At 44.6% G+C, this 26,267-nt stretch overlaps 1 protein-coding gene across 3 annotated transcripts in view; it reads right to left on the bottom strand.

The window, feature by feature from the left end:
• Positions 1–26,267, bottom strand: part of RAB3B (RAB3B, member RAS oncogene family) — a 116,143-nt gene that overhangs the window by 5,625 nt on the left and 84,251 nt on the right. For 2 of the 3 annotated variants that reach the window (XM_035018564.1, XM_035018563.1), the window contains exons 8-10: positions 15,167–15,285; positions 11,466–11,590; positions 591–778 (exon numbers count right to left, since the gene is read on the bottom strand). In XM_035018564.1, coding sequence (XP_034874455.1) covers positions 591–778; positions 11,466–11,590; positions 15,167–15,285 — 432 coding nt within the window. Of the gene's footprint in view, positions 1–590; positions 779–7,176; positions 7,266–11,465; positions 11,591–15,166; positions 15,286–26,267 lie in introns of those variants that run through there. The other variant, XM_035018565.1, reaches the window with a different exon arrangement.

Genomic DNA, 26,267 nt, shown 5'->3' with positions numbered 1-26,267 from the left:
TTTCTTTAACAGGATTAGCTGTGCAGGTGGGCCGCACTTAGCCAGCTGGCCGGGCCCTAAAAAGTGTGCGTGTGTCAAATTTTGGTAAATGGAGGAAATCTTATTTTAAAGGCAGAAAAGAGACTCACTTTCCAAGTCCCTGAAGTGAATACCCTTTGTAAGATGGAGTCTTTTTTTTTTTTTTTTTAATTTATTCATGAGAGACAGAGAGAGAGAGAGAGGCAGAGGGAGGAGCAGGCTCCCAAGGAGCAGAGAGAGAGCCCGATGTGGCACTCGATCCCAGGACCCTGGGATCATGACCTGAGCCGAAGGCAGACGCTTAACCATCTGAGCCACCCAGGCGCCCCTGATGGAGTCTTTTTTTGTAAAGTGAATCTCTACCCATGCTGTGACCTGGCTGTTAGTCTAGGACTGGGTGTCTATTAGCGGGGCCATCTGCAGAGAACTCAAGGGGCATGCTTCCACTTCCACTTCAGGCAAAAGTCAGTGGCAATGCAGCCTGCTTGGGGCTGGGGGTGGACAGATTGTAATGGGGAAAGCAGAGTAGGTGTGGGCTCACAAGAAGGGGAGATCAGGAGGGTGGGCCTTGCCTAACACGAGCAGTTCTGCTGCAGCAGCGGTGGGGTGTCCGAGAGACGGGTGTTCTTGGAGGTGCCCAACATGGAGGGGTCCGTGTCCAGTGAATCAGACATCTTGTCACAAATGGCATCTACCAGCCGCTCGAAGGCCTGCCTCACACTGATGTTCTCCTTGGCACTGGCTTCAAAGAAGTCAAACCCTAAGGAGAGAAGAAAGGTAAGAGTAAGGATTATCCTTTCCTTTTTATGCCCACTGGCCAGACCACTCTGGATTAATATAGCCAGTGCAAAGGAGTGAAGCAAGGAGGCCTAATTTCATGGCAGACGATTCTGCCCTAAAGAGATGGTACAGGGGTGCCTGGGGTGGCTCAGTCAGGTAAGCGTTTGCCTTCAGCTCAGGTCGTGGTCCTGGGGTCCTGGGATCGAGCCCCGCATCGGGCTCCCTACTCAGTGGGGAGTCTGCTCTCCCTCTCCTTCTGCCCCTGCCCTGCTCATGCTCTCTCCCTTTCACTCAGTCTCTCTCTCTCAAATCTATAAATAAAACCTTTAAAAATTAAAAAAATTTTAAAAATAAATAAATAAATAGATGGTACAGGGCAGGGATTATCTGCACTGTTTGTAGAGTCAGACAGATCCTGGTTCTACCATTGGCCAGCTGTGTTACCCCCTGCAAGTCACCTAATTCTCTTTATGACTCAATTCCCTGGTTTATAAATAGGGATAATTTTACCTACCTCATTAAACAAGATAATGCAGGTAAAGTGTATAGTGCTGTGCCTGATACAGAGTGGGGTTCATTAGGTGTTTTCTGAAAGACTGAATACTTCAATATTTGTACATAGCACTTCACAGTTTTCCAATGCATTTATCACATCCATTACTTCATCTGATCCTCAAGTCACCCCCGGGAGAAGGAATGTCTGGGCAGACCCTCTCCATTTCACTAAGGCAGACACTGTGGCTTAGAGAAATAAGCTGACTTGCCCAAGATAAATAGAGGAACCAGTGTGAGAAGTCCAGGCTCTGACCTTTTTGACTAGGGTTTTTCCTCTTCTTTCCCCTGCCTTCCACTCACCGCAGCCTACCCAGCTCTAGTCTAGGACCTGGAAGGCACCCCAAGATCCACAATGAACAAGCAAAGCTTCATTTGCCCTTTCCACCCCAGACACACTGGCTTATCTCCACTCCCTGAGGTTCCTCCTCCCCAGATCCCCCTGGAATTCCCCTGTATCTCTCCCTCCTCACACAAACCCCACAAAGGCACCTGGAGGACTGCACCTGAAGTGTGAGATATTCTTGTCTGTTTTGTACCTTCAGATCCTTAATGACACTTTCTGTGACAATGAACAGAACTTGGTTGTCCTGGGAGACATAAGAAAGGCCCTCCTGATTCAGACAAAGTGGCTGCTTCCCAACTGTGGAATTTCGGCCAGTTGGAGGCCAGTCCTTCTCTACATGTCCCTGCCCCAGCCTCCTCCCTCCTCTTTTGTCCATCTATCTTCCTCTTTCTTTTCCTTCCAGGCCCATCTTTTTTTCTCCTCAAAAGCTTCTCTTCCCTTTCTTTTCATGTCACTCCTTCCTTTCCCTTACGTTCCTCACACTTTCTCCTTGGGATTCTTTTTGTTGAGCACCTACTAAATGTCAGAGCTTGGGAAATACTATTTTACTTAATCCTCACAGCAGCCTGTGGGGAAATATAATCATCTTCGATTTATAAATGAGAAAATGGCTTGAAGAGATTACATAACTTACACAAGGTCACATGGCTACTAGTGGAAATTGGGTTTAGATCTGGGTTTGACTGGCTCCAAGTCCATACACAGCCTTGTCTCCCACTTCTCTTCCCCTCTTTATTTTGTTTTCCTTTCTCCCTTTCAATTTCCTTCCTTCCTTGACCATATCTTTCTCTTCTTTACAAGTCTCTTTGGCCCCCTCTGGGTTTTTTTTTTAAAGATTTTATTTATTAGAGAGAGCGCGTGTGCGCTTGAACAGGGAGAGGGGTAGAGGGAGCTTCTCTGGAGTGGGAGAAGCAGACTCCCTACTGAGCAGGGAGCCCCGACACAGGGCTCGATCCCAGGGTCCACGCTTAACTGACTGAGCCACCCAGGCACCCCTGGACCCCTCTTCTTTTATCTGATTACCACAGTGTCTGAATCTGGGCAAGTCACTTTTTTTTTTTAAGATTTTATTTATTTATTTGACAGAGAGACACAGCGAGAGAGGGAACACAAGCAGGGGGAGTGGGAGAGGGAGAAGCAGGCTTCCCGCGGAGCAGGGAGCCCGACGCGGGGCTCGATCCCAGGACGCTGGGATCATGACCTGAGCAGAAGGCAGATGCTTAACGACTGAGCCACCCAGGTGCCCCCGGGGAAGTCACTTTATTTCTCTGAATCCCTTAGCCTTTCTGAGCCTCAGACTCCTCAGTTGTCAAGTAGGAATAGCCACAGTGCCTTTCTGTCGAGAGCAATTGGAAGAATTGAGTGAGACGTGGATAAACTGCTGTACAAAGTTGTCGTTGGAATGACAGTTGCTTTTTCTCTACTTTCATCTGGCTCCTCTCACCTCCTCTTCATCCCATTCTCCTTTTATCATCTTTTCCCACAAAGGAGGGGCTGTCTTTCCCCTCCCTCTTTCTCCCTATTAGCCCACTGTCCACAGAGAGGGCTAAAGCCCCCAGGTACAAACGAGGTTCTTCTTCCCTTGCCATCTCAGCTTGAAGGCACTCACTCCCAGCTCCTCCCAGGCCTCCTCTGGTTGACAGCCTCTCTGTGGCTCATTTCCTAACCTGAAAAAGGCTAGCAGCAAAAGTGCGCCCTAACTGTGGCCACGTGATAAAGAAGGAGGTGGCTGCTAGTTCATTATCTGCAAGCCATAGAAACCCAGTCAGCTTCAGAGACCCTCCAGCATGTTTTCCTTAATGAATATCATAAAAATTGACTCTCTGGCCTTTGACTGGCTTATCATAAATGGCAATGTTTGGGGAGGTGGAGGAAGTGTGTTGCTTGCCTAGGAAAGGGGCAAACAGGTAAAGAAGTAAATAGGCTTTAACTATCAGTTTGGATGAAGTTGGGGACATAAGTCAAGGCCAGGGGTACAGATCCCTTCTGAGGAATTGGCACCAAGGGGAGGCCATGTCATGTTGTACAGGTGGGCAGTGGGAAGAGGCCCAGGAGTCATATAGCCTGGATTTGCATATAGTCTCTGTCAGCTACTAGCTGTGTGACCTTAGTCAAGGTCACAATCTCTCTCACCCTCTATTTCTTCATCTGTAGAATGGGGTGAATATTACCTACTTCAAAGGGTGGTGATAAGAATTAAATGCACAAAAGTATGTGAAATGATTGGCATGTGGGAGACATGTTCATTCCCTTTTCCTTATATTCCTAGCTCACTTTAGTTCCAGCTTCCTTACACCCAGGGCCTTGAGGGAAACCTTTTTCCTCATCATTCAGGGCCAGTCAATAAAACAGGTCTTTAATGAACACTGATTTTGTTCCAGGTCTTTTCTTGAGAGCCAGGGACAAAGGGAGACCAAATCTGATCGTGGAAAAGACACACTAATCAGAGTTTCAATCCCTCACATGTGCATAGTCTGTAACAGTTCAAAAATACAATTTTAAAACCTTGTGAGTCGGGTAGGGCAAAGCAGGAGTAATTTGTAATTTACAGATAGTAAAACCTAGACTCAGAGATGGGCATAAGCCAGGGCTCTATCCCTTGTGTCCCCTTGTCTCGCTCTCAGTTGGAACAGTGACCGAACACTATAACATTTCTAACCCAGGTAGAGCAAACCAGAGGCTGTGCAGGAATGCAGTGGGGAGAGAGTGGCAGGGGAAGAGAGCAGGAGGAGGCTTCCAGAAGTTGGTGGAGAGGGGAGACTTTAAGGCTAGAATTGAGGAAAACTCTACCTAACTAACTTCTCATTCTTCAGGACTCAGCTTAGATACAGCCCCTTCATTTTCCTCTGTGCTTCCCTCTGCTATAGCACATGTTACCCTGCATGGTAGAAGTCCATTTGACGAGGAGCTCCCTAAGCAGGGATCATGTCATTCATCCGAGCCCCAGCACTAGCCAGAGGAATAGGTGCTTGGTGAGTGTCGATTGATGAACAGAAGAATGAAGGAGGTGGGAATGAGCATGGAGGGGGTGGACAGTGGGGGTCATGTGAGCTCAGCTCAACATGCAGGAGGACACTGAGGCGAATCAGTAGTTCTTACCCTCGAGGAGCTCCTAGTCTAGTGTGGGAAACAGACACATTGACAATAGTACAGTGATAAATGCTGGGATGGTGGGAAGTGAGGGGATTAGCAGGGCACAAGAGGAGGCACCTAACTGTCTTGGGGCCAGGGAAAGCTTCTTGGACAAGGTGATTCCTAAGCAGATATCAGCTAGATAAAGACAGGTGATTGTGAGTGTATGTGTGAGCACATGCATGTGTAGCGTACCAGGCAGGGGAAACAACATGAGCACAGCTAATGGGGCAAAAAACAGCCTTGGTATATGCCGGAATGACCATAGCAGTTTGTTATCATTCGAGCAGAAAGCTCAAAGTGATGAGAGATGAGGCAGTAAGTCTTGTGGAGACTCGGAGAGCTCGTATGTCATGCCAAGGAGATGTTGTCACTGTCATCTCCAAGGTACCCAAGGTATGGGAACTCTGATTCAAATAACCAGCTCATGGCCCTAGCCAGCTCATGGGTCTCTCTTCCTAGCAGAACCACCCCAAATGTACACCCACCCAATTACTGTCAGACTTCTGGAAGGCCCTTCATTAGCAGGCCCAGATGGTAACCTTTTCCTCAGGTTCATTAATAAGGATTCTCAGGAGCTGAGAACCTAGTGAGGTCAGGAAGATGACAATAAATTAATCAGACTAGCCCTCAATCCTGTCCTCCCTCTAATTGGCTTCAGAACAATAATCCACACCAACCCCCATGATCATATTTACCTATCCTGTCCAAAGGCAGCTGCCACAGACCCACAGATTCTACAGTTTGTCACTCCTGAATTTGACCTCAGAATTCTATTCAAAACTCATAACCAACTGAACTCACCTCTCCTCATCCTGATACTGCCCAGAACACTTCTCCTCGACTTTTATGTTCAAATTCCTTTTCTATCTCGCTCTGATACCTCCCATCTCTGTCATGTATCAATCTTCAACTCATGTCCCTCTGGTCACTGATGATTTGGCCAGGGACTCACTGTGTTCCTTTCTGTCCAGAGTTGTTCTCCGGATACCTAAAATAAGCACCACAGTGTACAAGGGTCTGTGGAGTCCGAGTGATAAGTAGGAATTATGTGAATTGAAATCATAGAATCAAAGAGGGATAGAGCCAAGTGGACCTTCCCACTCAACAAATCTGAATCCCATTTTTCCGATGGGCAAACTAAGACCCAAGGACAGGAAACAAGATGCTCAAGGTCACATAGTAAACTAGTGGCAGAAACAGAATAAAACCCTCAGCCTCCTAAGTCCTAGTCTGGTGCTTTTCCCACTGTACTTTGCTGGAGTGAGTATGTGTGTGTTCCAAAACCACACCGTAAATGAGTCTCTCCTTCCCTTGTAGGCAGAAGTGCATTTCTCCTTTACTCTCCTTTAGGCTTTGGCAGACCCATTCGCATTCAGATCTAGGGAAGGAACAAGAAGCCCCTTTCTGAGGGGCACAGGAGGGCAGAGGCCCTAAAATGCCATGCTTCTTAGAACAGGAGTCCCTGAAACTCCCTCACTCTCCCAAAGATCCACTTGCCTCAGTGACTCCACAGTCTCACCCATGTCCCAGGAACTCTGAGGATATTGACGGCCTGCTGCTACTCCCAACTTTACAAAAAGTTAGCTGCTGGCCATATCACTAGTCTTGGCCTAGTGAGCTGAGAAAAGCTAAAGGAAAGGGAGTCCTGAAGAGGAATCCCATAAAGCAGGAAAGGGGCACTACTGTGGTGACCAGCAGACCACTGAAACTTACTTACTTGCCGGCATAGCAGAGGGATAGGACTGATGTGGGGATGAGGAAAGCTGAGCATCCTCCCTCACTGTTCCCAGATCTGATCCCATCCTTGAAAAATTCTTAACATGGCCCACAAGATCCTTTATGGACTGGCCCCTGCCTACCTCTCTACTCTCACCTCTCACTACTCTCCCCTTGATTGTCTAGTCTCTGTGCCATGGGCTTCTTTCAATATCATGAGTGCTTCAAGCTCTACCCCACATTAGGACTATTCTTGATCTGGAACATGGCCCTCTGCCTCCCCCCCCACACACACCCACACCCACACACACGCACACCCACTCTTTGCCTGGCTAACTTTTTCTCATCTTTTAGTTCTCAGCTTCAGTGTTACTTTCTCAGAAGATCTTGATTCTCCGGTCTAAAATTAGGTTTCTCTTTCTCACTTTCTTCATAGCACTTGTAACTTACGTTACTTTTATCTGCCCACCGTTCCTTCCTTTAGGGAATCACTATTTTAAAGAGTTGTGGCGACACTATTGGTTATCATACCCGCCTCCTCAGCCACTGGGGCGGGCCCGTGACTCACAGGTGGCCAATCACAGTCTTCCCTGACATTGATATGTGGCGGTTGGGACACAGAAGGCCTTTTTTTTGCAGGAGTTGGGAAGATATGAATCTGGAGCTTCCATCACCCATCTTACTCCTCATGCAGAGTTTGACTGGAGAAGGAAGGAGACTGAAGGGATAAGCAAAGTTGAGAAATGGGAAATGCAGTTGAATCCGGAGTCTAGTGGACTTTCCAGCTACATGAGCTAATAAATTCTATTTTTAAAAAATTGAAGCTAGTTTGATTTGGGATTTTTTTTTTTTAAAGATTTATTTATTTATTTATTTGACAGAGAGAGAGATAGCTAGAGCAGGAACACAAGCAGGGGGAGTGGGAGAGGGAGAGCAGGCTTCGCCGAGCAGGGAGCCCGATGCGGGGCTCGATCCCAGGACCCTGGGATCATGACCTGAGCCGAAGGCAGACGCTTAACGACTGAGCCACCCTGGCGCCCCTTGATTTGGGATTTTATCACTTGTCATAACAAGAGTCCTAACTCATGCAGAACTTATCACAATTTTTAACAGGTTTATTGAGATATAATTCACACACCATTCAATTTGTCTATTTAAAACATTTTAAGTTATATATTTGTATAATTATTTATTGTCCCTTTTCCATTAGTTCCATGATAATAAGTATCATAGCTGTTTCGTTCACTATTATATCCCAAGTACCAAGACAGAACCCAGTTCAGAGTAAGTGCTCGATGAATAAGTGAATAAATGCATGAATGAATGAATATCCAACCTATGCTGGGTGCTTAGGATAATGAACCAAATTAGACATAACCTTGTTGCTCTGGAGGTCTAGCAAGAGAGATAGGTCTCTAAATAGGGAAATATTGGTAAGCAACAGAGGAAAGCTCAGGAAATTGTGTAGGACAGACATGGTTTACTATGACCTGCCCAAAATCTGACCTACTCATTAAGGCCTACTTTAAGTGCCTCCCTAAACCCTGCACTAAGAATTAATCTGACTTCATCTATGTTCCTATATAAATTTGCTAGATCTAAACTGACTCCACTATTTCTTAACTGCATAAACTTGAGCAAATTATTTAACCCCTCTGAACTGCATTTTTCAGAGTATTAGACATACCCTATAGTATCGACCTGGAAGGGTTATAGTGAGAATTAAATGAAATAATTAATACACAGCATATCATATAATACCTGGATCAATATATATCACCTATTACCATATTTACTGTACAGTGAGGTTAAGTAGTTAGGAGCACAGGCTATGGAGCCAGACTACTGCTTGGGTTCAAATTCTGACTCTACGTGTTACTAGCTGTGTGACCTTAGCAAGTTACTCAATTTCTCTGTGCCTCAGTTTTCTCATCTGTTTAAAAAAAAAAACAATTTAGAGATAAGAGAAGTATGTCAGAGGGCTCCAGGGGGATTAAATTAACTGAGTAATACTTTAAAACACTTAGAATAGTGCCTGGCACAAGGTAAATACCTAATAAATATTTAACCAACTCACTTTTAACAAATCTTAGTCATAAGGGCTTGGCATGCCAATTATATTTTTTCCAAGTACACCTTTTAAAACTTAGTCTTGTTTAATTCTAAGGGCTTGACATGCTGATTATATATATTTTTTCCAATACATACATGAAATCATCTTACTCACTTCCAGTGGCATAAGTCTTTCTTTTGGGAAATGCTACTCTCGACTCACACAGTCAATGATTTATAGTTCCCTGAACACACATGATGTTCCTTGCCTTTGCCAGTGTTATTCCCCTGAAATGTCCTTGCTTCTCCTCCTCACTTGGCTGCTCCTGTTTTTGTCTTCAAGACTCAGCTTGGGCATCATGTTCTCTGATCCCCACTGAGTTAGGTGCCTCCTCTGGGCCCCCCCAAGCCCCAGCACATCCTTCTATCACACTGATCACTCGGGGTATCACTGTTTCTGTCCTTCAGACAGGGGCGTGTGATCCTATTTCACAGCTCAGTACCTGGCAGAGAGTAGCACTCAGGAAGTCTTAATTGGACTGAAATAAAATGAAGTAGCCAAATACTTAACATCAATAAAATTTAATCAAAACATTTTTGCAGTGTCTACTCAGTGCCAGGCCATATAAGTAGGCACTGTTGGCACAAAAATAAACGACTCATTTCCTGTCCTCATGGAACTTGAGGGGAGATGGACAAGTAAACAAGCGCACCCAAGTGTGATTGGGACTGTGTCTGCTGTGTGTGAGGCGGGGGCACGAAGAAAAGAGCTCTGGGGGCCAGGAGAGGCTTCAGAGCGTGAGCTGTTTTGAAAAGTGAGTGGAGGTTTACCGGCTGGTTGAGGGTAATGGGGTGGGGAGTAGAAGAGCGCGCTCTAAACAGATGGGGTGTAGCCACTCCAGGGAAAGTGCTGGGAGCCTCCCTGGGGACAGCAGGTTGAAGGCATAAAGTGATACCTAAGGTCACCCAAATGTATGCTTCACCACATGCTCACTGCTCTTTGAACCAGGGGGACAGGTAGAGGCACTTTTTTTTTCCCTGATGGGGAAAGAACAGTAAGATCCAAGATAACCCAACCTCCCTCTTTATTAAACACCTACAGTTTGCTAATTTCTATTCCAGGCCACCCTGGGGAATAAGGGAGGGAAGAAAGAAGTATAAGACACTCCCCCACACATGTACTCATAATACGCATAATACAAATATATACCATACACAACTCACATTTGTATATTATACAGTTTGCCCACCTACAAGCCCAAATATCTATACTTCAGAGACCATCAGAGAAAATAACTTTAAACTCCCTACTCCTCAATATTTACAACACCTAGGTTATGAGACATATTTAGGGAGACTGGCTAAAAGTTAAGCAATATATCCTTTCTTCTGGGGAAGTTTTCTCCGAGGTGATCCTACATTGAATCCCAATACAGAAAAGAAAGGAAAAGAAAAGGAAAAAAAAAAAAAAGAGGGAAGCCTGGGTGGCTCAGTTGGTTAAGTGTCTGCCTTCAGCTCAGGTCATGATCTCAGGGTCCTGGGATCGAGCCCCGCACTGGGCTCCCTGCTCAGTGGGGAGCCTGCTTCTCCCTCTGCCTGCAGCAACCCCCTGCTTGTGCTCTCTCTCACACTGTGTCTCTCTGTGTCAAGTAAATAAATCAAATCTTAAAGAAAGGCAAGGCAAGGCAAGGAGCTGCTCTTTGAAGCAAGTATTGGTCGGAGTTCTGCTGTAGGGCCATTGAGACACATCTGAGGCACCTGGGTCTCAGTGAAGCACAGAGATAAAAGTGCTTTAACCTTGGAAAATGCCAGAGCATCACTTAAACCACACTGTTTCATCCCTTCATACAATTACTTTTGTTGTGAATTGTGTTTTGGTAAAGAAACATCAGTTTACACTGAGGGAAATTCTAAGACGTAACGTTGTGGTTGCTGTAAGAACGTTTGCTATTAAGGACATTGTCACATCCAGCATACAGAGTCTGCTTTACAGTTGCACAAGAGAAGTGCTTCTCTGAATAATGGGTTTTTTATTTTAAGGACCATCTCAAGACTGTGTATTTGATTATGTTTCTTGCCTTGCATGGCTGGTAAGGAAGCTCAAAGCCAATATTTTGGTCCAACTCTTACACATGCCTGGGAACTTAAAACATATCCACTTATCTCACCCCGGCTTCCTCTTATTTTCTCTTAACTTTGTTTTCTCTTTATTCCAATTTTCTTATTTTTTTATTGATGTACTATGATGATTTTTTTAAAAGATTTTATTTATTTGGGGGTGCCTGGGTGGCTCAGTCGGTTAAGTGTCTGCCTTCGGCTCAGGTCTGACTGCTCCTACTCCCCCTGCTCGTGTTCTCTCTCTCTCTCTGTCAAATAAATAAAATCTTAAAATTTATTTATTTATTTATTTATTTGACAGAGAGCTAGAGAGAGAGCACAAGTAGCAGAGCGGCAGGCAGAGAGAGAGGGAGAAGCAGGCTCTCTCCGCTGAGCAGGGAGCCCAATGCAGGACTCAATCCCAGGACCCTGGGATCATGACTTGAGCCAAAGGCAGCCGTTTAACTGACTGAGCCACCCAGGCACCCCACTGTGATGATTTTTATAAAACACCTCAAAGCCTTTGTGGAAGGAACTGGTGAAAAAAATTCGTGAATTTAAATTATACTTATTAATTCAATGTAACAAAATATACACACCGTAAATAACAAATTACCTAAAATTCACTAGCACAAAGCTTACATGCACATGGTACAAATATAAAACAATATACACAGAGCCCACATGCACATAATTCACAATCACAACACACCCTTAATGTCACACTCCCATGTAAACATGTACACATATACATATGTTGTGCCCATACCAAGCTGCTCTGCAAGGAGCCGGCCCTTCTCGGCGGGAACAACCCTCTCTTCCTCCATGTCACACTTGTTCCCAACCAGGATAACCTGTGCATTGTCCCAGGAGTAGGTCTTGATCTGAGTAGCCCTAAAGAGAGACAGAGAGAGGACTGTGTTAATGACATCCTGCTATGCTGGAAAGAACCCTGCAAAACTCGAAGACATGGTTTCCCTTCCAGGGGGCTTGCTACACCCAAGTTACATCAATGAACTCAGCTGAGGACAGACGGATGCCTGCCCCAGCTGGCTGTCACAGGTGCTGGCCCATAAGCTCTTCTTGCAAACCTCACCCACCTCCCAGAAGCCTTCCTCTAATACATCTGCCCATCCCTCTCCTCACTGGGCAGAGAGCTCTTTCTAAAACATCCTTTTTTTTTTTCTTTTTAAGATTTTATTTATTTATTTTTTTAAAAGATTTTATTTATTTATTGGACACAGAGAGAGACAGCGAGAGAGGGAACACAAGCAGCGAGAGTGGGAGAGGGAGAAGCAGGCCTCCCGCTGAGCAGGGAGCACAATGCGGGGCTCCATCCCAGGACCCTGGGCTCATGACCTGAGCCAAAGGCAGACACTTAACTGACTGAGCCACCCAGGCATCCCTAAAACATCTATCTGACCACGGTAAGTCCTTTCTTAAAAGGACTCTCCTCTGGCCCCCTGACTAGAGTGTGATGAAGTCTAGATCCCTCAGGTGTTCAAGACCATTCACATCCTGTCTCTGTAGCTTTATCCCACTTCCTCTCACTTCTCTCCCATCCCAAAATGCTCTTCCATGGTTTGTGCCTTTGCCCAAAATGTTCTTCCATGGCATGACTGGGAGTCCCTTCCCCACACTAACTCATCCCCCAGGGCCCAGGGCTGATCTCATAATTCCTTGGGAGAAGCCTTCCCAGGCTTTCTCAGGCCCAGCTAGCCTCTCCCTCCTCCTCCTCTGTGACTTATAAACATTCACTGAGGCCTCAGATGGTGATTATTTGTAGAAACCAAAATGTCAGCAGTGGTTTCCTTCACATAGGATGGTTATGAAACTTTTTAAAAATACTTTTCTGTAGGGGTGTCTGGGTGGCTCAGTTGGTTAGGCAACTGACTCTTGATTTTGGCTCAGGTCATGATCTCGGGTCATGGGATCAAGCCTAGCATCAGACTCCAGCTCAGTGCAGAGTCTGCTTGTCCCTCTCCCTCTGCTCCTCCCACCTCCCTGCTCATTCGCTCTCTCTCTCTCTCTTTCTCAAGTAAATAAATAAAACCTTAAAAAAAAAAATGCTTTTCTTGGGGCACCTGGGTGGCTCAGTCGGTTGAATGTCTGCCTTCGGCTCAGGTCATGATCCCGGGGTCCTGGGATGGAGCCCCACATTGGGCTCCCTGCTCGGCGGGGAGCCTGCTTGTCCCTCTCCCACTCCCCCTGCTTGTGTTCCTTCTCTCGCTGTGTCTCTCTCTGTCAAATAAATAAATAAATAAAATCTTAAAAAAAAATGCTTTTCTGTATTTTTCAAATTTTTGAAAGTGAGCATATGCTACTTATATAATGAGAAACAAAATTTTAATATAATGAATAAAATAGGACCCTTATATTGTGGATACATCTCTTTGTGGGGATGAGCCTAACTCTGTCTCTAACCACCCCATCAAATAGAAATGATTACTTCTTCTTTTGGTCGCCTACACCTTTACCATGGCACCTGCTACATTTGGCTGAATTTATAAGTCTCTCCTTGAAGGCAGGGATAGTCTCATTCACCTTTGGAGTGCCAGTCCCCAGCACAGAGCACAGAAGATGTCAGCAACTGTCTGATGAATGAGTAAGCCAGCTAATGGTTAATGCTGAAGCAGATTTTAAATGTTACCCTATCCTGACACTGACACTCAATCTAACTCAACCCTAACTGCAACCTGGACCTATTACTGACTCTGCTCATAAAGCTGATCCCCCACTAATCTTCTCTTTAAGGGGGAGAAGCCATTCTCTCAAGGTACAGAATTCACTGAGCCACATTTGTTGTGGGCTGACAAAGAGCCAGGTTGTGTGCTGAGCACTGGGACTTAGATGGCTAGTCCAGGACCAAGTTGTTCAGAGGCAAAACTGAAAGGCCAGGGCTTGGGAGAAATAGATATTCAATCTTTAGCCTCAAGGCAGGTAACTGGAGCCAAGTCTCCATGTCTCCCCATACTCCTCTTCCTGTCATCTTCCTCCCTTCTCCCACCCTCATCCACTCTCAGCTCCCAGATTAGCAACTCAGGTTATTCTTGGAGGAATTGTCACCAAGTGTTAAACTCACTGTGTTCCTGAGACAGAATGAACAGCGACTGATGGTGAAAGGGAGGAAGGTCAGGCCAACAGGGAATGAGCAGTGTGAAGACACTTAAAAAAACAGCTAATCACTCCAGGGTAGGAGGTGGAGGGAAAGACGGAAAAGGAGGGGAAGAGGAGGAGGGGAGACAAATCATGACCGTAGAGAAGAGAGGGAATAAAAAGGGGGGAAAGGAAGAGAAAAGGGAAGAGAAAAAAAGGGAGTAAAGAGAAAAGAGAGGAAGGAAAGGAGGAAAAGGAAGATACAGGGTACTTGTTAGAAGAGAAGAAAGAGAAAGGAGGAAGGGGAAGATGCCCGGTAGGCTGGGAAGGACAGACATGTGCATGGCACCCTGGACAGGCTGCAAAGCCACTCTCAGTTCAAGGCTACAAGGCACCCACAGGACTTCACAAATCATGGCAACTGTTCTGTTGGAGAAGGGAAGTCCTCAAAGGGTGGCTATTATGCAAAGGGGAACAGGAGATAAGCTTGGCGCTGGCCAGCGCTGCTGCTATATGCCTGGCCTGCTCAGCCTCTCTGATTCTGAACAAGAGCCATGGCACAGATGTTCCACCTTCTCCCATCCTCATCCTTTCCACTGGGCAAGGGCCCCGGCCCTCCCTCTCACTTAACCTTCCTCTCAGCTCCCTTCTCCCGGTGAGTTATACTCCAGGAAGAAAGATGTAAGTTACTCAGAGGTTGTACATCTGGAGCTGTGCTGATTTCCACTGTATATTGAATCTTTACAAACTTGGACTGGATGTACTCTTGACCCCCAGCCTAGGGATAAACTTTATGGGGGAGTCATATGTGCATTCACTCACTACTGGGACCAGAATGATCTTTCCAAAACATGAATCTGAACCTGTTGGTTCTCTGTTCAAATGTCATCACCTAGGGGATAAACTCCAAACTCCTTACCCCAGCACACAAAATTCTTCATGACCTCTGCTCTCCCTGTACCCTTCACTTACCATCTCACCTTTGCACATCTGCATTCTTTTCCTGGAATATTCTTATTTACTCACCCCCTGGCTAACTCCTGTTCATCTTACAAAATGTAGCATCTGTGTCAGCAACTCCAGGTCCCTTCCCTGACTCCCCAAGCCGGGTCAGAGCCCTCTGTTGGGCACCCAGAGCCCTGGTGCCTCTCCTCATTACTGCACATGTCACATGAAATTCTCACTGCTTGCTTACTGATCTGTGCTTTCCTCTCATCTGTGAGTTCCTTGAGGCCAGGAGCCATGTCTGATTCATCCAGATTGCCCTGGCATAAAGCACAAGGCCTAGCACACATTAGGTTTTTCTAGACAGTTTGATGAATAATGAATGAGTGAGGTGAATGAATGAATGAGGTGAATGAATGAATCTCATACCAATCTTGGACAGCATTGAAGGAATCCTCATTGGTAATGTCATACATCAGAATGAAGCCCATGGCCCCACGGTAATAGGCTGTTGTGATGGTCCGGTACCGCTCTTGTCCAGCTGTGTCCTGGGTAGGAAAAAGAAAGAGTTAGCCTCCTAGAAAATCTACTTTTGTTCCTAAAAAGTCCTCAGAATAATTAACAAATAACCCAAGGTATATTTAAGGAGCACCTATTATGTGTCTTGTATTGTACTTGGTGGGTAGAATGTTTCGTTTGTTTGTTTTTAAAGATTTTATTTATTTATTTGACAGAGAGAGACACAGCGAGAGAGGGAACACAAGCAGGGGGAGTGGGAGAGGGAGAAGCAGTCTTCCCGCTGAGCTGGGAGCCCGATGCAGGGCTTGATCCCAGGACCCTGGGATCATGACCCGAGCCGAAGGCAGACACTTAACGACTGAGCCACCCAGGCGCCCCAATAAAATGGTTTTTAAAACCTCATAAAAATTTGGGCACCTGGGTGGCTCAGTCAGTTAAGTGTGTGCCTTCAGCTTAGGTCATGGTCTCAGGGTCCTGGGATTGAGCCCTGTGGTGGGCTCCCTGCTCAGCAGGGAGGCTGCTTCTCCCTCTCCTTCTGCTCCTACCCCCCCATACTCTCTCTCTCTCAAATAAATAAATAAAAATCTTTAAAAAATAAATAAAACCTCATAAAAATTAATAAGAAAATAATTGAGGAGTGCCTGGCTGGCTCAGTCAGTAGGGCAGGCAACTTTTGATTTCGGGGTCATGAGTTCGAGCCCCATGTTGAGGGCAGAGTTTACTTAAGAAAAAAAAAGAAAGAAAGAAAATAATTGAAATTCCAACAGAAAAAAGGGCAAGCCCCGCATTGGGCTCCCTGCTCAGCGGGGGCCCTGCTTCTCCCTCTCCCACTCCCCCTGCTTGTGTTCCCTCTCTTGCTGTGTCTCTCTCTGTCAAATAAATAAATAAATCTTTTTTTAAAAAAAGATTTTAACTATTCTTAATTATAATTCCCATTATAGATGAGGATGTAGTGAGATGTGCAAACTCACTCCTTGCTCATGGAAACTTGGTTCAGTCTTTCTGAAAATCAATTTGGAAGTCTCAAGACCATTAAAAATATTTGCAAACTGAGGGTTCTAGAGGGGAGAGGGGTGGGAGGATGGGTGAGCCTGGTGATGGGTATTAAAGAGGACACATTCTGCATGGAGCACTGGGTGTTATATGCAAACAATGAATCATGCAACACTACATCAAAAACTAATGATGTAATGTATGGTGATTAACATAATAAAAAAATACAGGAAAAAAATATTTGCACTCTTAACACAGAAATTTTCTTCCTCAAAACTTTTGCTACAAAATTAGAAAATCAGCCCTATGCACAAAAATATTTGTTGGGACAGGAGACAATGCTTGTACATGTGATATAATAGCAGTTTTGTAACTATATATGCAGAGAAGAAAACATCAAAAGATTAATAGTGATTATCTCTGTATGAGAGTCAAGAATTACAGGGATTTTAAACTTTTTCATGCACTTTTATTTCCTCTACAATAAGCAAATATTGCTCTTACATACGGAGAAACAAATATTTTTTTAAAAATCCTTTAACGATCCTTCTTTTTAAAAAAGATTTTATTGGGCGCCTGGGTGGCTCAGATGGTTGGGCGTCTGCCTTCGGCTCAGGTCATGATCCCAGAGTCCTGGGATCGAGTCCCGCATCGGGCTCTCTGCTCCTTGGGAGCCTGCTTCTCCCTCTGCCTCTCTCTCTCTCTGTCTCTCATGAATAAATAAATTAAAAAAAAAAATCTTAAAAAAGATTTTATTTATTTATTTGTCAGAGAGCACAAGCAGGGGAGCGGCAGGCAGAGGGAGAGGGAGAAGCAGGCTCCCCGCCGAGCAGGGAGCCCAATGCGGGACTCGATCCCAGGATCCTGGGATCATGACCTGAGTCGAAGGCAGGTGCTTAACCAACTGAGCCACCCAGGCGTCCCCCAACACAATTCTTTACCTCAAGCAGATCACAGTCCAGTTGGAAAGACAGACATATAAGCAAGCAAGCAAAAACAAGACCAACAGTAAAGTGTTATTGGAGCACATTGGGATGTTTCACGTATGTCCACACAGTCCTTATGTGAGGGACCAGCCAATCTTCTGTTTCATTACAATTTTAGAATGCATGATACTTGAGTATGTATAAAACATCTCTTCATATATTAGCTTACTTAAATTTTATAAAATCCCTGTGAGGTAGGTATTATTAGCATTTACATTTTATAGTTGAGAATGCAAAAATGCAGCCAGGGTAAGTGACTTTCCCAAGGTCATAAAGCTAGTGACAAAAGCTATGCCTTAAATCCAGGGCTTCTGATTCCAAGTCCAATGCACATACCACTAAACCTCAATCAATGAAGGACGTGTGCACAAATACTTCCTGAACACAATCTATAATGATAATAAAAACAAATAAGGGAACAATAATAACTACAGTATGCCATTATTTGTACATATGTTGCACCTGTTATCCACATACTTCAGAAAAACCCTGTAGGATATATATGGCTACTCCATTTTACTCCAGATGAGGAAACTGAGGCTTAGAGAGATTGCCACTAAGTGTCAGAATTGCGATTCAAAATAAAGTCTATCTGACCCCTACACTCATTACAATTTATACCTTAGCCATGAACCATACTTTGTGTGATATAACATAGAACAAACACTATCCTGCCCTCAGGGAGCCTCAGTAAAAGTGCAGAGGTAGCTAAGACATACACCAGTAGACTGATAATAAGAAATATGTGGCAATATGTCATGAGTTCCAGATAATCAGTGTGAAGAAAAAGTGTTACACATGTCAGGTAAGGTAGAAACATGGTGGTTTTGGGTAATTATAGATGTCAAAGCAGAGATAGTGTATCAGGATATGCTGAGTTATTCAATAACAAAGCAATCCCCAAATCTCAGCAGCTTAAACAAGGTTTTATTTTTTACTATTGCTCCATATCCATTAAGCGTTGGCTGGGTGCTCTGCTTTTTGTCTTCCTTATTCTAAGATAAAGACTGACAGAGCAGCTACCAGAGGGAAAAAGTGTGTGAGTCATGTGTTGGCTCTTAAAACTTCCACTTCTCCCATTTCACTAGCCAAAGCAAGTCACACACCCACATCCAAGAAAATGAAATCTTATAATATGCCCAGGAGGAGAATCATAAATGTGGTAGACAGCGTAGCTCCCACTAAAGGAATCTGTACCAAGTCCAGAAGCATTGGCCTGAAGATGTGCTTATTTGACAATAGTAGGAGGACAACAAGGACTTTTCTAAAGAAGAATTTTCCAAACAGAGAAGTGAAGGAAAAGTATTTTGGCAGAAGGAAGAGTTTTTGCCATTGAGTACTCCAAAAGAAAAGGAATGGCAGGAAATGGGAAATGGGTATGTGCTGAAACTAGAAAAAGCTTTAAATGTTGTGCTATGGGGTTTGGACTTTATCTTTTTTTTTTTTAGGCTCCATGCCCAGCACAGAGCCCAATGTGGAGCTCGAACTCATGACCCCAAGATCAAGACCTGAGCTGAGATCAAGAGTCACACTCAACCAACTGAGCCACCCAGACACCTCTGGACTTTATCTTTTAAAATAAAAGATTTTTGAAGCAGGGAATTAATATAATTAGATCTGAACTTTATTTAGAAAGATCACTCTGGCTGTGATGTGGAGAATGGACTGGAAAAAGAGATGGGAAGCAGGAAGGCTAGTTAGAAGATCTTTGCAGTGGTTCAAATGAATCCCAGTAAGGATTGAACTAGAGTGGTAGCAATGAGAATGGAGTAGAAACAGATCCAAGAGATGTTTAAGAGGTGAACTCTAGGGCATGGTGATGGATTAGAGGTGAAGAGATGAGAAATCAAAGATAAGGTATGTTTCTGGCAGGGCTCATTTTCTCCATGTCCTCAGCAATTCAGCTCTGGCCCAGACTTGCACAACCTTACTCAGCAAAACAAAATCTGTACTTACTACACCCACCATCCTTGGGGAGCATATAAATCTCCATCTCCTTTTGTTGAGCATAGTCTTTGGGTGTCTTACTCTTCACCTGAAGCAGCTTTATTCCTTCTAACCACATACAGTACTTCTCCCTAAGAGTTCTGGCAAATAGGGGCACCTGGGTGGCTCAGTCTTTGGGCGTCTGCCTTTGGCTCAGGTCATGATCCCAGGGGCCTGGGATCAAGCCCCGCATTGGGTTCCCTCTCAGTGGGAGGCCTGCTTCTCCCTGTCCCACTCCCCCTGCTTGTGTTCCCTCTCCCGCTATGTCTCTCTCTGTCAAATAAATAAATAAAATCTTAAAAAAAAAAAAAAAAAGAGTTCTGGCAAATATAATTTTCTCCAGTTCATAAATGAGTGAGCAGATGAATGAATGAATGAGTGAAGAGATGGATGAGTAAGTGAACACGTAACTTAGGCACTACTGAGAGAAATCATCAGTTTGCCCTACCTACGCAGAAGCCTTGTGTGTACCTATGGAACACTTCAGCAGTATTTGATTTACCCCACCCCCATACACTCTTGACTCAGCTTCCTGAGCTCCTCGGAGTCAACACCACAGATGAGACTCTTTCCACCCATCTGTAGGCCAGGCCCCAAATCTTGTCCTGGAGGATTTAGAATTTAGCCAACCATCCAGAGTAGTGATCTAGAGGCCCAGGCAAGATTTCTGAGAAGCTGCACTGCTAGCAGGTCTCAACTCTTCTCACTCCATCTGTGTTGTACCATTTCCCTGTGAGAGTTTCTAGTCCCCCACCTCTGACTGGAGCCTGGCCCTGTGCCACAGCTCTTTGACAGAAGAGTCCTGTCACCCAATTGATATCCAATTAAGCCCCACATTGGGTGTAGAGATTACATTACAATACAATACAATCCTGGTATGGAATAATAAGTGAGCTTGGACATGGAAACAGTTTCATCTCCATGCTCCTAGTGCCTAGCATAGGGCTGTGCATACAGTAGGGATTCAATCACCACTTGCTAAACAAAAAGGCCACATAGTTTTGAGATTGAGAGCATGGTCTATGGAATTAGACTCCTGGGTGGGAATCCCTGTTCTAACCGCATACTACGTGGCAATGGTAGGCAGCCTCTAAAATGCCTCCCAATGATCACTGTCTCCTGGTATTTATGCTCTTGTGTAATCCCCTCCTTGGGCAATTTGCCTTTTTGAGCCGTATTCTCTTCATCTATAAAGTGGGAATAATAGCAGTATCTACTTATTGTGAAGATTAAGAAAGTTATTATATCTAGGGGCGCCTGGGTGGCTCAGTCGCTAAGTGTCTTCCTTCGGCTCAGGGTCCTGGGATCGAGTCCCGCATCAGGCTCCCTGCTTGGCGGGAGGCCTGTTTCTCCCTCTCCCACTCCCCCTGCTTGTGTTCCTGCTCTCGCTATCTCTCTCTGTCAAATAAATAAATAAAATCTTAAAAAAAAAAAAAAAGAAAGTTATTATATCTAAAATGCTTGGAATGGTTCCTAGTACATAGTAAGTTCCATAAAGGAATCAGAATTGTTATTTCTGCACTTCCAGAGTTAGCCCCAGGAACAAGGCCAGCTTCCCAGGGTCTGCCCAGCTGGAGTAGATGAGCTTCATGCTATGTGTCACTTCCCACTCATTCAAACCTCCAGAGCTGCCTCCAGCCAGAGTCTTAATATGATGCTTCTCTCAAAGAGTAGCAAATGGACTGATAGAAAGGGAACAGATGAGTGTAAAAGTTGAGCAGGGCTTGGTCTGACTCCCAGCTCTGCATTCATCAGTTGTGTGATTTTGGAAAGCTTGGCTTTTTTCATCTCTCTGACACTCAGCTTCCTCACATCTAGAATAGAAATAATAATGCCTACATTGTAGGCTGTTTGCAATTAAAGAAGATTTTTTAAAATGTCTAGCTCATAAGCGGTACTCAAATATGAGAGTACATACCATTTTCATTATTACTTAACTCTTCTAAGCCTTAGTTTTCTCATTTGTAAAGTGGTGATAATAATACCACCTTTGAAGTGCTTGTGTGAGGATTACAGATAATGTATTTTTAGAACGTGGCACAATGCCAGGCACACAGTAGGTGCTCAGTAAAGCTCATAGGAGCTCCTGCTACTACTGTTGATATTGTTGTTATGGTTATTTCACTTCAAGAAAAGCAAGGTTGGAACAACAACAATCCAGCACTCACTATCCCATGCTCAATGGAAAGTAGCCAGAGAACTGCTCCTGAACCTCCCTCTCTCTCCCTCTCTTTTATTTTTAAAAATCACTTTGACAAACATTGATTCCCCTCCTACTGATGAGAGTCAGAAATAGAACCAAAGAGGAGACAGGAAGGAGGAGAAAGAAAGAGGCATGACTCACTGGCTACTTGAGGAAGGAGACCATGTCATCAAGAACCATCAATTCACTCCTATGAAACAGGCATTCATTGAGCTCTTCATATGGGCAGAGCATTATGCCAGAGAATGGACACCAGGGTGTGCAAGCCATTGCCCCAGCCTCCAGCAGCCCCATGTGGCAGACAGACACATAGACAAGGGGGAAAGACGCTAACATCAACTATGTGCCACACATTTTGATAAATACTTTATATATGGGATCTCATTATTTACAGTAACAAAATAAAACTGCTAGTTGAGCACTGTTAAATGCCAGGCACCATGCTAAGCATCTTTCCTATTTTATTTAATTATCAAACAGTCTTGAAATACTGTTATCTCTATTCACAGATGAGAAAAAGTTCAATAACTTGCCTAAGATCTTGCAACCAGTTCGTGGCAGACAGATTCAAACCTGGTTCCAAAGTCTATGCTCTTCCCAGGATGCCCTTTATTTCACATCACTTCTCTTAATTGTTACAGCAGCCTAAAGCAGGGTAAGTTTGAGTCTCCATTCTATATATAAATTAGCTGAGGAGCACAGAGGTTAAATAAATTGCTAGAGTCACAAGCTATAAGGAGACAGAGCCAGGATTCAAATTCTGTCTTTTGACCACAGCCTGTGCATTTTCAGTACAACCTATAGCCCAACCAGACTATGTATTCTTGATCCCTTTATGCCCCCTAAGACAGGATCCAGCTCACTCTGCAGCACCCTCCCCCTCCCAGATAGGAGGTCTTCTAAGGCTTCTTGGGGCGAACAATCTCCCCTCCACCAGAGGGTAAGGCTGTACCCACAGAGCTTAAATGGAATCACATGTGTCTGGCACTCAGGTGCTCAACCAATATTAGTTATCTTCTTTTTTTGTTTGTTTTTTTTTTAAGACTTTATTTATTTATCTGAGAGAAAGAGAATGAGAGACAGAGAGCATGAGAGGGAGGAGGGTCAGAGAGAGAAGCAGACTCCCTGCTGAGCAGGGAGCCCGATGCGGGACTTGATCCCGGGACTCCAGGATCATGACCTGAGCCGAAGGCAGTCTCTTAACCAACCGAGCCACCCAGGCGCCCCTAGTTATCTTCTTTATCTTCCACTGAATCATACCCAACACAGACCCTTCATTTCTTTCTAGAGTTTCCTCATGGTCGCCCACACGTGCCACACTCATTTCTGCTCCATTATTTCTGTTCATGCTACTCTCTGCCACATCTGCCCTCTCTCAGCTCCTCCACTTGTCTTGACTACCAGATTGTTGAATTCTAAAGTTAAAAGGAAACCTTAAGAGTTATTCAATTTGCTCTCTCACCCAAAATAGGAATTTACTGCAGGGCATACTTGTATTGAGTGTTTCTACTGTTGATGCCCACCACCTTAAAAGGCAGTGGTTCCACTGATGGACAGTTCTGATTATAAGAACATTTCTTCCTTCTGTTGAGCTGAACTCTGCATGTGGTATTTCTATCCATTGATTTAATTCTGTTCTCTGGAGACACAAAGAATAAATCTAATTTTTCACTCATGTGGCAGCCTTCCAAATATTTAGATCCTATGTTTGTTTAGCTCTTAGAGGTTATAAAGTTTGTTCTTATTATCTCAGTTAATTCCCAAAGAAATCCTATGAGAGAAGAACCAAATCCCCATTCCACAACAGAGGCACCTGAAGCTTGTGGGAGGCTAAAGACAGTGAATGATGGAAAGGGGCTTAAATAAAACCAGGTCTTTGGGCTCCAAGGGACCACGGCTCTTTACACAAGCCTACATCTCTGTTTTAAATCACCTGTCACAGGGACCTGGACAAATAGCAGAAGGAACAGAACGGTGAGGGGAACTTGAAACTGTATTACGGGAGGAACAACTACAGGAAGGAAGATGTTTAGTACACTGGGGACTAGCACCGCTATCTTCAAATATCTAAAGTGCCTAACAGATTTTCCTCCTTTGCCTTTCTTTTCTTTCAAATCTTCACTGGGTGTGGCAGTGTTGGCTAGGTCCTGAAGATCAAAGGATGAATGCAACACAATACTTGCTTGAAATTTGCTGCAGAAGGTAAACATGCATGGGGTGGGATTCTGAAGCCTGAGAGGCTGTTCCCATACAGCCTTCCTGTGCCTTTTCTTGAGGTAACACTCTTCCTTTGGAGCTCAGCTCAGCTCAGCAGAGAAGCTCCCCTGACCACCCTGGCAGAGTCAAATGCTCCAATTACATGCTGTCCTGGCACCATGTCCTTCTCCTTTGTAGCACTCATCCCCACTGTAATTTTGTACTTATTCGTGTAATTATTTGATTAAAGTCTGTCTCCACTGCCAAACTGCAAGTGCCACAAGAACAGGATGTCTGGTTTTGCTTACTACTGTGTCTCAGCGCCTGGCATAGCACTAGCACATAAGGTGGGGGAGATTTCCAATAAACACTTGTTGAAAGGAGGAATTTATTAGGTGTCTGCAACATTTTCAATGGAGCACACTGAATGTCAGATGCGTCTTTCCAAAATCCAAATCTCATTATGTCCCTCTTGATCTAAATCCCTTCTCCGGCCTCCCATAGCCCACACCACAGGGTCTGAACTTCTCAGTAGAACATACAGACCCTTCAGGATCTAGCTCAGGCTTCCCTTCAGTTCCTTCTCTCTCTTATTCCACTCAACCCATGAGTTCCAGTTTTGCCCATCTACTCGTGGGTCTTTTGCTGATTTGCAGATGTTTGACTGGAATCCCCACCCCTTCTCTTTTATAATTCACAAACTCATTCAAAGGTCACATGCTCTCTGAAGCTTTCCCTGACCTCCTCTTCCCTGACAAACTTCCCTCTCTGCCTTTTTATGCTTTGGCATTATATCCCTGGACACATTTATTATAGTTACTGGTTTATTTATCTGTCTCCTCTTTCAGATTATGAGCATCTTAAGACCCAATCTTATATTTCGCTAAATCCCAGGCCCTTAACTATAGCACCTGACATATAGTAGGCACTTAGTAAGAATGCTGAATGAGGGCGCCTGGGTGGCTCAGTTGGTTAAGTGACTGCCTTAGGCTCAGGTCATGATCCTGGAGTCCCAGGATCGAGTCCCGCATCGGGCTCCCTGCTCGGCGGGGAGTCTGCTTCTCCCTCTGACCCTCCTCCCTCTCATGCTCTCTGTCTCTCATTCTCTCTCAAATGAATGAATAAAATCTTTAAAAAAAAAAAAAAAGAATGCTGAATGAAACTCAAGGGCTGACCATGTGCTGGTATAGGGAAAATTAATTTAGAACTTCAAGATTAATTAGAAAAGGGTCTGTGAGATCATACAAACCACCCACTCTTACTGGTCCCTTTCCATGTTATAGACAAAGGGAGAGACCCAGAGCAGTGACAGAACCTGGAAGGTCACACAACCAGTAAGAGGTTATTTCTGGGGCCTCCATCCCTGGATATGGCCCTGTTGCATACTTTCTCCCCCAGCCAGACTCCTCCCTCCTCCCTCTTCAATTCACTACCTCTGGGCCATGTTGGGAGTTAGAAATAACGAGTACCAGGAAGGCAGGAAAGGAGAGTTTCTGGACTGGCTCTCCCCATACCCCACCCTCTGACCCACAGCTGCCAAGCTCCAAGCTCTCTGTATTTTGCAGCAGCAGGGAGCTGAGGCATTATGTCCCGTGGGAATGGGAGGAAATCATAGGTAGAGAGCTTTTCAGGGAGGTTCAGTGGCGCCTGGGAGAAGCAGGACTGAGGAACGGAGAAAGTGATCTCTTGGAGCTAACTTGGTGTTACACCCATCTGTCCTCAGCAGTACAAACCAAATTGTGGAGCACCTACAGTTTATAAACATTTTGTTGCATCATCTCATTGGATACTAACAATAACCCTGGATGCAGACTTTTTAGAGCCAGAAGAAATCAATCTTAGCTATCCTGTCTGACTCCTTTATTTTGCAGGTAGGAAAACTGAGACCTAGAGAGGTTTTCCCAAGATATGGCTACTTGGCTGGTCTGGGACTCAAATCCAACTATTTGGACTCCACAGGATGTTCTTTCCAGCATACCATGCATTATTGTCGCTACTGGTTTACAGGTGAGCAAATTAAAGTCTAAGGGCATATAGGTAGTAACTTGAGGGTAAAGGGCAGGAAAGAGGTCACTGGAATCCAGGATTGGGGATTATACAGCACTTCCCTGCCCACGGTAATCCTATCTAACCTTTGAGGTCCAGGTCAAAGGGCATCTATTCCAGAAAGTTCTTTGGGATCCAGCATCAAAATTTGTGATCATTCCTTCTGGGTTTCCACAGAATGTACATGGGACTTTATTTTAGTGACAGCAGAGCATAGAGTATTAGAGCAGGAAGATTCCCTTATGAGAATAATCAATTCCACAAATATTTATTGAGCCCACACTGTGCCAATAAAAAAGATCCATGTAATCCCTGCTCTGGGAATTCTCAGTCTAGTGGGAAAGTTACTTCCCATGTGACAAATCCCATGATAGGTACATATAGGGTCAACTCCCTCATTTTACAGATGGGAAGCCAAGGCCCAGAGAAATGAGTGCCCTGGATTCTTAGTTTTGGCACTGGTCTCTTACACAAAACCCTCAAAAACTCAAAACTCAAAATCTCTCAAGGATAGAACTATTGATTTCCATGATTTCCATCAAGATATAGGCATTACATTTTACTTCAAGTAGATAAACTAAAGGTCATAGGACTTCTTTTC

This window comes from Mirounga leonina, unplaced genomic scaffold (assembly GCF_011800145.1).
Source record: "Mirounga leonina isolate KUSES-001 unplaced genomic scaffold, KU_Mleo_1.0 Mir_173, whole genome shotgun sequence".
NCBI lineage: Eukaryota > Metazoa > Chordata > Mammalia > Carnivora > Phocidae > Mirounga > Mirounga leonina.
Note: the sequence above shows the minus strand (reverse complement) of the source record. Positions and strands in the feature narration are given on the sequence as shown.